This window comes from Triplophysa dalaica, chromosome 21 (assembly GCF_015846415.1).
Source record: "Triplophysa dalaica isolate WHDGS20190420 chromosome 21, ASM1584641v1, whole genome shotgun sequence".
NCBI lineage: Eukaryota > Metazoa > Chordata > Actinopteri > Cypriniformes > Nemacheilidae > Triplophysa > Triplophysa dalaica.
The window spans coordinates 434,313-447,702 of NC_079562.1; the positions used below are offsets into that span (position 1 = coordinate 434,313).

The 13,390-nt window shown below is 42.6% G+C and overlaps 1 protein-coding gene across 1 annotated transcript; it reads right to left on the reverse strand.

The window, feature by feature from the left end:
• Positions 1–341: 341 nt before the first annotated feature.
• Positions 342–9,755, reverse strand: aspscr1 (ASPSCR1 tether for SLC2A4, UBX domain containing). The gene is made up of 16 exons (XM_056735373.1): positions 9,656–9,755; positions 9,115–9,170; positions 8,846–8,960; positions 7,624–7,724; positions 7,266–7,308; positions 7,088–7,161; positions 6,379–6,844; positions 5,817–5,953; positions 5,631–5,712; positions 5,461–5,527; positions 5,207–5,269; positions 4,923–4,975; positions 2,847–2,898; positions 2,577–2,646; positions 865–1,061; positions 342–457 (listed from the first exon to the last, which is right to left on the reverse strand). Exons 1-16 carry the CDS (start codon positions 9,743–9,745, stop codon positions 447–449), a joined length of 1,677 nt encoding a protein of 558 aa, XP_056591351.1. The 5' UTR covers positions 9,746–9,755; the 3' UTR covers positions 342–446.
• Positions 9,756–13,390: the final 3,635 nt, after the last annotated feature.

Here is a 13,390-nt window from a genome sequence, read left to right on the forward strand (position 1 = left end):
CACAGACTTATAAACTGACCCCCACCACCACCCAGCGGACACTTTCAAGTGCTCTCAGACGGGCAGTGTGTTTGTGTGAGCATGAACACATCTACTGAAGAATGAAAGTGAAGAATGAATGAATGAATGAGAAATGCGGCTGCCGTTTCATTGGTAAATGACCCTCAACATACTGACATTAAGATCAGATCTTAATCACATCTGTCCAGATCCATCAAACACATATACAGTATTCATACTGATCAGACCGTGAGCCTGAGACGCTCAACAGCTCAAGAAAAAAAAAAAAAACTGTACAACAAAACACACGAGAGACAAAAAAAAAAGAGCAAATTTGATCGCCAATTGACATCAGGATTTTATTTGTCACACGGTGAATTATAGTGAAAATATGAATGTACATCTGTCATGGCACAGCTGTCCAGACATCAGTCACGTCTCCACGGTCACTTCTTACCTGAAAACACATGAAACACTCACCAGAGTCAGACACTCATGTGAAGAAGAGATATCAAGAGATCTAAGTGAGGGATAATCCACAGCTAGCCTTTAATGGGCCAAGAACCACCCCACCCAAAGCCGTGGATTATCACGCTTATACCATGGTCATTTGTCAAGTGAAAGGTGTTATTGATGTTAACAGTGTCATTGATCAGACAGGTGAAAGTGAGTTATTCTCGTCAGTCCATTTCAAACATTGATCAAACTGACTGGAGCTACCCGTGTATTCAACCGTTTTAAAGCACATCTTCCAGCCAATCAGAATCCAGTATGAAACATCATCACACTGGAGAAATAAAACAGTACACAATAACAGAATGTGTAAAACAGAATAAAGTGAGAGTCCTTATGAGATAAACACACCTGGCAGTTTCAGCCACTTGGGTACTTGACTGGGATCTGTTTTCACCGGTTTGTGCGCTGAGCTTTGAGAGTCTGACTCGTCCTCCACTGCCCTCTGCTGACCGGAGGAACCAGATGATGACACATCGTCTTCAAGAACATCTTCAGAGGTCACAGATGAAGAGAGGAGGAGAGGAGGAGGAGAGCGCGGCATACAGCTGTCAAACACAGACAGAGAGAATCTGGATTGAGAGGAAAATCACTTCATCATTCCTCATGTGTGTGTGTTTAAGAGGAAGTGCATGTGTTCAGCTCTGACCGCTTTCATGTGACTGATACAGGTCAAAGGTCATGACCTCTGGAGCGTCACGCCGGTGAAAATGCTTTCATCTCTCAGAAGAGACTTCCTGTGGGACTTTAATCTCATGTGAATTCATGTGTGTCAGGATGCTTGTGTAGTCCTCATGAACTGAGTTTATCTTCAACACTTTCTCATCGGACTGATGGGACGTCTCTTGTGTGTGTGTGTGTGTGTAAGACAGCGTGTCAAGATAAAAACAAGTTCAAAGTTGTGTTGCGTCTGAATGGCATCTGGTGTCACAACAGCACAATTATACACACGACCGGCCACAACTCAAGAGCTCTGTGTGTGTATGTGTTTACACATCAGACACAACAGGAAACAACATCTGCTTTGATGTGTAAGTGTGTGTGTGTGCTGGAGGGGTTTCTAGGAAAGCAGTCGCTATCTTTAGAGCGGATGTTAGAGGAAACAACCATCGGAATGTCACATTGTTCCGGAACCTCAAAGGAATTCCAGTGGGAAGAATGACGACGCTCCCAGAAAGAACACAATTATGTATGTCCGTGTGAGTAGTGAGTAGTAAGCAGTGTGTGTGTTTGTGTGTGTGTGTGTGTGTGTGTGTGTGTGTGTAGTAAGGAATGTGTCCGTGTGTGTGTAGTAAGGAATGTGTGAGTACTTGTACATCTATCTTTATGAGGACCAGTTTGAATTTTAGACCAGCAGAGTGAGGACTAAGAGAGTAAAGTGAGGACATTTAGGCCGGTCCTCACTTTCTGAGACCCCTTTAAAGAGCTGTTAGAGGGTCAAGACCTGGTTTTAGGGTTTAGGTTATAATCAGGTTTAGGTTATAATCAGGTTTAGGTTATAATCAGGTTTAGGGTAAGGGTCAGGTACTCACTTCTGATGGTTTGGGTAAGGGGCTAGAGATTGCATTGAGTCAATGTATGTCCTCATAAAGATAGCTGTACAAACATGTGTGTGTGTGTGTGTGTGTGTGGACTTGGCTTTTATATGTTAGTGGGGACCTAAACCTGAATGCAAACCAACTCATGGGGACCCAAACTGAGGTCCCCACAGGCACAAAAGCTTATAAATTGTACAGATTCATAATTTATGAAAATCAAAAAATGCAAAAGGATTTCTATGATCTTAAGGTTTAGGGGATAAAATATACAGTTTGTACAGTATACAACACATTACACCTATGGACTGTCCCCACAGAGATAATATAACATACGTGTGTGTGTGTGTGTGTGTTTGTGGTGTGATTCTCTTCTGCAGAGTTTTAAATGTTCATCATTCACTCATGTAGCGGAACATGTGCAGCTGTAGAATCTCATCAGATCGCTGGTGATACACATCCACAGAATTCTCTGCTCTGTCTGTTGTGAGCAGCTAACATTAGAAATACATTGAGATGGAGATTTACCCCGTGATGACCTCATCTGCCAGCTGGGCGGAGACACTGCCATCCAGCAAATCACTGCGCAGATAACACTCTGTGAAAACACACACACACCTGACTGTAAATGAATCTGAACTACACACTGAAGCTCCAGCCTCACAACATCACAACACTTGAACTATATCAGATGAATGAGAATCCCTCTGTTACCCAGAATGCACTCTGTGCTTCCAGTAACTGAGATTAAGTTGATGTCATTGGTTTGGACAGCAGATGAAAGAGATGTTAACAAACCTGTTCTCACATCAGAGCCAAAATACACCACAGCAGCGGGGAAAAGACTCGCCTGAGACACACAGACAAAGGATTTATGAGTCAGAGAATCTCATTAATGAAAATATTATAATTACATGATGATCAATCGTTTTTCACATTTTTTTTTTAACAATCCAAACACACACACACGTGAGCTTTAGCGGGGAGTGTGTTCTCTGACTGTGTGTGTGTAACATTCCTTCCATTGCATGATGGAAAATGAATACACAGTCTGTCAGCGGCTCAACAATTCTGACACACACACAGAGACAGAGAGACAGCTGTAGCGGTGTGTGTGTCTGTGGGGGGTGAATTCAGGAGTCAATCTCATGATGATGATGATGTTCAAATGAATGACAGAAATGTGAATCTGTTTAAAAATCTGGAAAATAGAGAAAAATATACATATATACAGTTGTGTTCAAAATTATTCAACCCCCACTGAAATTGATTGTTTTGGTCGGTTTGACATTGATTATGATCATTCAGTCATCCTGCTTACAATTAAATCAAAGAGGCACGTGTAGGTCAGACAAATATAACATAACATTTATAATGAAATAACCACAAATGTCTTTTCTGAGCTCACATCATTATCAGTTTTATTCAACCCCCAAGTGACATTCAATCTTAGTACTTAGTACAACATCCTTTTACAGTTATAACAGCTTTTAAACGTGAAGCATAGCTTGACACAAGTGTCTTGCAGCGATCTACGGGTATCTTCGCCCATTCATCATGGGCAAAAGCCTCCAGTTCAGTCACATTCTTAGGCTTGCGCACTGCAACTGCTTTCTTTAAGTCCCACCAGAGGTTCTCAATTGGATTTAAGTCTGGTGACTGCGATGGCCACTTCAAAATGTTCCAGCCTTTAATCTGCAACCATGCTCTAGTGGACTTGGAGGTATGCTTGGGATCATTGTCCTGTTGAAAGGTCCAACGTCTTCCAAGCCTCAGGTTTGTGACGGACTGCATCACATTGTCATCCAATATCTCCTGGTACTGAAGAGAATTCATGGTACCTTGCACACGCTGAAGCTTCCCAGTACCTGCAGAAGCAAAACAGCCCCAAAGCATGATTGACCCCCCGCCATGCTTCACAGTAGGCAAGGTGTTCTTTTCTTCATAGGCCTTGTTCTTCCTCCTCCAAACATAGCGTTGATCCATGGGCCCAAACAGTTCTAATTTTGTTTCATCAGTCCACAGAACACTTCTGTGGTTTGTCCACATGACTTTTGGCATACTGCAGTCGACTCTTCTTATTCTTTGGGGACAGCAAGGGGGTGCGCCTGGGAGTTCTGGCATGGAGGCCTTCATTACGCAGGGTGCGCCGTATTGTCTGAGCAGAAACTTCAGTACCCACATCTGACAAATCTTTTCTCAGTTCCTCAGCAGTCACACGGGGACTTTTCTCCACTTTACGCTTCAGGTAACGCACAGCAGTCGAAGTCAGCATCTTCTTTCGGCCACGACCAGGTAGCGTTTCAACAGTGCCCTTTGCCTTGAATTTGCGAATGATGCTTCCTATGGTGTCTCTTGGTATGTTTAACATCTTTGCAATCTTCTTATAGCCATTGCCCTTCCTGTGAAGAGTAATCACCTGTTCTCTTGTCTTCCTGGACCATTCTCTTGACCTCACCATGTTTGTAACCACACCAGTAAATGTCTAGAAGGAGCTGAGTATCACAGTCATTTTAAAGCTGCCTAATTGGTGCTTATTAGGCTTTATTGCTGCTCCCTGATATCCACAGGTGTTTTCAATACCTGATTGAAAACACTTCATTGAACCTCTGTTCTTCAGAGTGGTAGTCTTTAAGGCGTTGAATAATTATGTCAATGAAGAATTCACAAAAGAAACATTTACTACTGTATTACAAAACTAATTGATGTCATTTTAGTTGCATATGGTTCTTTAAGAAGTCCTTGTAGGATTTCATTCTGAATACAATTACAAATGTACACTAAATTCCCTAAAACCATTTACAGCATTGGGGGTTGAATAATTTTGAACACAACTGTAGATGACTATCCACACACACACACACACACACACACCTGAAACAGTGTGACACTGGGAGCCTCCAGAATGGTTTTAGGTGGAGCAACAACTAGAAGAGAAAAGAAACCCAAATTATACACAGACACACACCATTTGAGAAAATATCAGTGTGTGCCCTTGTGTGCATGCACGTGTGTGTGTATGTGCGTTTATGTTTGTTGCGTGCGTGTGTATGTTTTATGTGTGTGCATGTATGTTTGTATGTGCGTTTGTCCACCTGTTTGTGTTTGTGTGTGTGTGTTTTCTGTTTGTTTGTTTGAGTGTGTGTGTGTGTACTCACACAGGTAAAACTTCATTAGTGGGTCCTGCAGGTGAGATGTGATGAAATGTCTCAGATCACCGACTGAAGAAAACAAAATCAACATCACAGAACACTGAGACGGTGTTAATAAATCCATGAGTGCTGTTAATGTGCCAGTAAAAGATCACACTGAACTTTAATCAGTGACTAATTTATAAAGTATTCATCAATAAGATAAACAATATTTCAAATACGATGTCAAAGATTCAAGACAATCAAAAGTCCATTCTGACTTGTTTCCAGAGGTGTGAAGAAGCCCTGCAGAACCTGCCGGTCGGGAAACTGAACCCTTAACACCACCTGACACACACACATAGTGACATCACACGATCATATACCACCACCAATCACAGCAGCAGAACATCACATTATGATGTCATGATGATGCGTACAGGTGTCTCACCTTTGGATACCTGTCCAGCTTCTCCTTCATCTGAGCCTCTCTGAGAGATTTAGTCATGAGAGGAGATTCTTCAAGAGCTCTCCTAACACACACACACACACACACACACACACACAGGAAAGGGTTTCAGGTATATGTGGTGAAATCAATATGTTGCAGGAGAACTTGTGTGTGTGTGTTATTTACCTCTCACTCTTCAGCTGTGCAAATCTCTTCCTCACGTCATCCACCGTCACCTCAAAAAACTCATCAGGAAGTTCTGTGTTGTCATGGCGACGGGACCCTGAGTCCAGATGAAAGATCAGCGGCTCCCTGTCAACAGACTGAACAGAGCACATGTGACAGGTCTCATCCAATACCAGCACAGAGAGAGATGACATCATCAGAAATACAGCCAAACCAATCACATCCACAGGCCTGTGTGAGGGTTTAGACGGAATGATCTAGTAAATGTTATCATCATATTGTCTATGTGAAGTCCTCATAAACACAGCTTGTAAATGTGTGTGTGTTTGTGCGTGTGTGTGTTTAGAGAGAAACAAACACAAGATGTCTGGAAACTGTGAGTGCTTGTGTGACGTGATGCGTGATTGAATTCAGACACAATAAAAACACACCGTCTTTCTCTCCAAACAAATGGACAGCAGATGATATGAGAGACAGATGCATGAAATGAAAACAACAAACAAACAAACAAACAAACAGACATTATTTCAATCAAAGAAAGGGAAAGACTCCCGAGTCTCACTTTGACTTCATGGTTTGGTTTGGGTTTTTTGGCTTTAGGTGGGCTGGCGGACACAGATGATGTCCATGATGTGGGGGTCTTCGGTCCGCTCGTCCCTGCTCCCCCCAGACGCTGACCGCCTCCAGAAAATGGCACAAAGTTAGTGGGCGTGGCCGGGTGGGCGGAGCCGTGCTGTTGTTGGGATGTACCTGGCCGCTCTTCGTCTGTTTGTGTCACCAGATCCCGCCGGTCAGCAGCCGGTCTAGTTTTGGGTCGCACGCTTTGCTCTTGGACTTTTTTAGGCTCCTCCTCTTCCTGTTTGACAGGAAGTGTCTGGTTCACCGGGGGCAAGGCCTCCGGGGGTGGAGCATGAGTTTCCACATAAACAGGGAGGATGGATGTTTCTGGAGGAGGAGACAGCGATTCGGTTGCTTTGGGGACGGCATCAGTGAGGTCATCTGAAGCAGAGGCGGTTTTGAGCACGTATCTATCAGACAGAAACAAACCCACGGTTATTGAGGTTATCATCATTTACATTTAGACATTTATGCATTTGGCAGATGCTTTTATACAAAGCGACTTACATTGCTTTATCCTATACATTTGTTTTTTAAGTATGTGCAATCCCCTGGGATCGAACCCACGACATTGCATTGTTAACACAATGCTCTTACCACTGAGCTACAGGAATGCTACGATAACATGACAACCATATGACCTCACAGCTCACCGTATGATGGCACTTCCTCCCGTGAGACCCAGAGACTTCAGAGAGGTTTTCTTCAGCGCCGCCTCACCGCTGATCTGCAGAAGTGAACATCATGAAGCACACATCATCCTGTAAGTGTTTGATCCAATTTAGAGAGCGCATGTGAGCATGTCAAACAGCAGGCGACATGTAAACACACCTCATCTCTCATGTATACACACACTGGTGTGACTCCAGAAGGCCTGTGAAGAGAACACACGTCAGGAAGAGAACACACACGTATCTGCCTCAGCATGCTAAAATAAAACACAGTTGGACAAGATGAACCAGGGCGGAGTGTTTGGAAACAAAGCGAGGAGTCTGCAGGCTGGGGGAGGGGCCTCGGGACACAAGAGGTGTGTGGAAGCTTGGGGAACATGTTGAAAGAACTTGGCAGCAGTGTCTGGAGATCAGAAAAAGGCCCACAGAGCTTTCACACTTTAAAACCACAACTGGATTCTGTTCCGGGAGAGGAATGTGTCCAAGTCAACAAACTACAACACGTATTCACAGCACACCTGATCTGAGGAAAGTGTGTCAGGAGATCCCATAAAGTCTGCCCGCTGGAGAAATTCCCCTGAAGACGTGAGCCGTCCTCTAACTGCAGCGCGATACGAACCTGAATCACAACAAACCCAAAAAAAACCTTCATGAGAAACCTCCACTGGAGTGATCGTGATACATGTCATATGTATGGACAGTGTGCAGGGAAGTGAGTGTCGTCCAGCTGATCCAAACTACACTCTTTATGCCTGACACATGAGTGAGAAACACTGGCAGGAGGGTGAGGATACAGGTTACCCATCATGCTCTATGATCGCGCTCTTTCATCTCAGCGCTGTAAACACAGTCTTGTGAGTGAGACAGTGCAGATGTGAACAAAGCTATGACTGCACATCTTAGACGGAGACGGCCGGGTGTGTTTGGCCGTGGGTGGCCCAGACGACACGTGTGGATGACACCGGGGGCAGAGGGCGCTGAGCACTAATGATGTCATCGGTCAGTGGCCTACCGCAGACCCCCGAGCTCTGATGTCATACAGCACTTCCTGTGAACTCCACAACCATCAACAACACACCTCATCCATCACACGCTGAGGTAAATAAAAGTGTGACAGGAGGTAAACAACATCAGGAAAGTGTTGATGTTTCAGCTCCAATGTAAACAACAGGAATCAGACTCAGAGTCAAGATTTATGAACAGTTCATATAACAAATCATGACAAGAAAAGAAAATGAAAATAAACTAGACGTAAGGTAAATAAATCCTAAGGTTTTTGGACAAAAGCGTCCTCTAAATGACTGAATGTGTATAATCACCTATGTTGCAGAAGAGTGTGTGTCTGTGTGTGTGTGAGGGATAACTGTTTCACTCACAAATAAATGAAGATAAATAGATCAATGTTTTTTTTAAGTAAGAAACAAGGTTCTGAATATTTTTATATGATATTAAACCTCTTCTCTGAAAATAAGCCACGCACAAATCAGCGATGAACACAACACATCATTTCATAAAGATCTAATATGCACTGAACCATCGTATAACATATCATAACATCACACACGAGCGCCTTCTGACAGATGTAGTCCAATCAAATACACACAATTAAACAACACGTTTCTTCATTTGAAGACTAAACTCCACGTGTTTAATAGAGCATCTACACCGATGATGACAGAAAGCTCTTGACTCGTGTATGATGATGATGATGATGATGATGATGATGAAGGTAACACACACCACACTCTCTGCTCCTGGCTGATGACGTAAACATGGCACAACCTCCAGTTTGGCATTATTTGGCAGACTGGCAAACCGCCACTGGAGAGTTAAATCCACAACATTCCTCTGAAACCTGCAGATAAAGAGAGAGAGACAATGAGCTGGAAACACACGTGCTGCACAGACGTGACAGGAACATGTCAGTAAAAGTGAAAAACAGACACAAACACACTTATTTCAACACAATTCTATTGTGTGATGATGATATATGTTCAGTTTAAACTCACTTGAGTCCATATTCATCAGGATTAAAGCCGTGTTTCTTGCACACATCCTCAAGAACCTGAAGACAGAAATATGGCAGAAGTGGTATTAATATATTTCATTTTCGCTCATTTATCTCGTGTCACGCCGGCTCTGTCTCCTACACAATGTCACAACACTGTCTGACACTTGTCAAACACTATTCCTAAAGTGTGCATCTAACACGCGCGGTGGTTTGTGGGGACTTTTCTTTCTCTCCCCCCCACATCTAAACACTGTAGTTTGAGACGACAATAAATCATCAGTCATGACACATCAGATTTTCGTGTCATATCTTCTTATTACAGGTATGGTTATAATGATTATACAATTCTGTGATTGCGATGAACACGTATGATTGTGTATGGTAAGAAAACATGTGTTCATTGTTGTGTGATCGTGTGGATGAGTCAACAGCTCGTGTGTTTATAAAAGTCACTGTGAGTGTAATGCTAATGCTAAAGCTCTTGTCATGTCAAGCACATGTATGTTAAGTGTCTGTGTGTTGAATAAAGTATCTCTCACCTGCAGTAACGGGGTGTTTGGAGACACTTTCACTGTCTGTCTTCTGCCGTTCGGAGTTAAAACTGACACAGCTGCACCGCTCGCCGCCATGACACCGTGACGTCACCGATGTTTGTTTGACAAAACTTTATGCGTTTCTTCCGCTCCGACATGACGTCACTCGCCGTCTATCTTTTTTTTTTTTTTGTAATTTGCTATATATGTGTTAAAACACTTGATAGGTTTGATGTCGCTGAATTATTTACTATCGCTGGCTAACTTCGTAGAAACATGATTTTCAGAATTAAAGGGACAGTTCACCCAAAAATGAAAATGAAACCCTTTACATTTCATTGTTCTGATGAACGCAAAGAAAGATATTTGGAAGAATGTGAGCAACTCTCTGGTTGAACACAAAGAAAGACATTTCTTGGCCATTACTGACTACCGTAGTAGGATATTTATATATAAATTTATATATATATTGGTCCTGTTTAACACAAAATAAGATATTTGGAGGAATTTAGGAAAGCAAAAGTTAATGGTTTAACTACAACTTTTTACTATACTCTCAGAAATGTTAGAAATTGCGTTCAAACAAGTAAAGAAATGTATACAAGTTTGGAACAACTAGAGAGTCAATAATTCTGATTCATGACTTTGCATTGACTTGAGTGAATAAACAAACTGTTTCTTGTTCTTGTTGATCTTTCTACACGGGGTTATTTGCAGGATGCCTTTGTGTATATCAATGAATCTTTGAGTCAAACCTTCTTATCAGTTCCTTATTACCTTCTCATAAAGTCAGCAGAGCCTTTTCCAACACAAAGAACCCTTGTGCAACGAAACGCTTTTGTGGATTAAACATTATTCAACTACAGAGCCCAACATAGAGCCTTTGAGGGAATTTTACTGTAAAATGAAAACCTGACAGAGAGAGAGAGACTAAACTAAACTAAAGACTAATAGACTAAACTAAACAACGTGCCCCTAGAACACACCAAGAACTACACATATCTCGCTATAAACATTAGTAACACCGGAAACTTAAACAAGGCTGTGAATGACCTGAGAGACAAGGCACGAAGAGCCTTTTACGCCATCAAAAAGAATATCAAAATTGACATCCCAACCGTAATCTGTCTGAAAATAATACAATCAATTATAGAACCAATGGCGCTGTATGGAAGTGAGGTTTGGGGTCCTCTCGCCAACCAAGAGTTCAGCAGATGGGACAAACACCCAATAGAGATTCTGCAAACAGAAATGTGTAAAAACATTCTACGGGTACAGAGAAAAACTCCAAACAACGCCTGCAGAGCAGAATTAGGACTGTATCCTCTAATCATTAAAATACAAAAAAGAGCTTTAAAATTCTACACACACCTTAAGAACAGCGACACAGACACACTCCATCACAAAGCCTTAAGTCATCAAGAGCTGAGCCCAGAGAGAAACCCCTTCATCCAACTGATCTCACAACTAACTCTACAACCCCAAACATGCCCAAGTCAACCCCAAACCCCAGCCAGACTAAACCAAATGATGAAAAGACAAAAAGAGAAATATCTCAAACACTGGACAGAAGCAACAGCTCAGCAAAGTAAAGTGGAATGCTATCTGTCACTAAAGAGAGAATATAAAGTGTCAGAATACCTCACAAGCGTATCAGACCCTAAAGTAAGAAAAGTGTTGAGCATGTACAGACTCAGTGATCACCAGCTCACTGTAGAGATGGGCAGACACAGACACACATGGACACCGAGAGAAGAGCGACTGTGTCCACACTGCACACACAATCAAGTGGAAACAGAGCTGCACTTTCTCCTCTCCTGTCCCAACTACACACACATCAGAGAAACATTCTTCCCCCAGTTTACAAACTTACACAAAGACTTTGACCAGTTTCAACAAAAGGACAAGATCTCATACATACTGGGAGAAAAGTCAAGAAGCTCAAACCTGCTGCAAGATATGTCAAGTCCTGCCACGACCAAAGAACAAGCAGCACAACACAACACAACACTGACAGGACAACACACACAAACTGACACTATCACCCTCATTGAGAACTTTAATTAAAACTGTTTTTCTGTTTATATTGAGATGTATATATATATAGATTTTTACTTATAGACTTTTAATTTTATTCTATCTTATTTTTGATCTTAATCTGTATTTCTGCATGTTTATATTTAATCTTGTGCTTTGGCAATGTACATTTTCTTTTATCATGACAATAAAGCTCCTTTGAATCTTGAATCTTGAATCTTGAGAGAGAGACAGAGAGAGAGAGAGAGAGAGAGAGAGAGAGGGAGGGAGAGAGAGAGACAGAGAGAGAGAGACAGAGAGAGAGACAGAGAGAGACAGAGAGAGAGAGAGAGAGAGAGGGAGAGAGAGAGAGAGAGAGAGAGAGACAGAGGAAGAATGTGCGTGTGTACTTCTCTTGAATGGAGCAGGTCTCTCTGTTAAAGATTATAACTGGCACCGTTTGGTCTGATTGGAAAGAGATGCCACTGTGAGAGAGTTTGAAATAAATACACACAGACACTTGAGATTTGAGCTGTTTTACTGAAGGTGAGCTTGTTCACCTGTAGCTGATGATCAGTTCTCTCTCTCTCTCTCTCTCTCTCTCTCTCTCTCTCTCTCTCTCTCTCTCTCTGTCTCTCTCTGGTCTGTCACTCTCTCTCTCTCTCTCTCTCTGTCTCTCTCTCTCTCTCTCTCTCTCTCTCTCTCTCTCTCTCTCTCTCTCTCTCTCTCTCTCTGTCTCTCTCTCTCTCTCTGTCTCTCTCTCTCTCTCTCTCTCTCTCTCTCTGTCTGTCTCTCTCTCTCTCTCTCTCTCTCTCTGTCTCTCTCTCTCTCTCTCTCTCTCTTTGATGTCAGAAGATCAAAAGAATATAAATAAGTGAGGTGGAGGCCCCGGCCGCCCGTGTGATGAGGGAATGGGGGCACAGCGGCGGGTGAAGGGTGATGTTGTGGGTGTCAGTGTTAGAGATGATCACACTGATGGCTTTGAACAAACATGAAGTCATGAAGAGATTCAGCTGAGTGTGAAGACGGGCGAGTCACATTTGAAGAGGTGAATGTGAAGGCTCTTGTGAATCTTGTCTTGGTGTTTGTGGCCCTCAGGCGTTTGCTGTCGCGTTGCTGTTGTCCATCTGCAAGTCATTTAAGCGCATGTTTTTCCTCTTAACAGGATGGATTGTGATAGAACAGGAGGTATATGTCAAAGAGACTGAATCAGGGACAGATCCTCTGGAGGTGTGTGTGTGTGTGTGTGAGGGGGAGACTCTGCATCCCTTTGAAGTGCTGTGGAATGAATTCCACCCGGCCGGGTGTGACTCCCTCTCACAAGGATCTGTTCGGGCGTTTAACAACACAAACTGCAACAGCATTGGATCAAATGATGAACATTTGTGGTACACACCAACAAGTGTGTTTATTATTGTGATATTGTAAGTGAATGTGCAGCAACTAAAAAAATGACAAGATTGTTATACACTTTTTTTTTTGTGTGGAAATTATCTTTTATATTGTGTTGTTATGTTGATGATTGTTGTGCTATGTATGTGTTGTGTTGTATGCGTGTTGTGTTACATGCGTGTTGTGTCTGTTGCGTGTGTGTGTTGCATGAGTGTGTGTTCTGTGTGTGTTGTGTATGTTCTGTGTGTGTGTTGCATGGGTGAGTGTGTGTGTTGTATATGTCTTGTGTGTGTGTGTTGCGTGGGTGAGTGTGTGTGTTGTGTTGCCTGTGTG

Bases quoted from the DNA above. Each gene is read 5' to 3' on its own strand.
- aspscr1 (XM_056735373.1), bottom strand. From the start codon at position 9,745: ATGGCGGCGAGCGGTGCAGCTGTGTCAGTTTTAACTCCGAACGGCAGA. The intron at 5,954-6,378 runs GTGAGACTCGGG...TGCTCTGTTCAG, and splicing joins AACCAAACCATGAAGTCAAA to TCTGTTGACAGGGAGCCGCT. The intron at 2,899-4,922 runs GTGTGTGTGTGT...TGTGTGTCTCAG, and splicing joins CCAGTGTCACACTGTTTCAG to GCGAGTCTTTTCCCCGCTGC.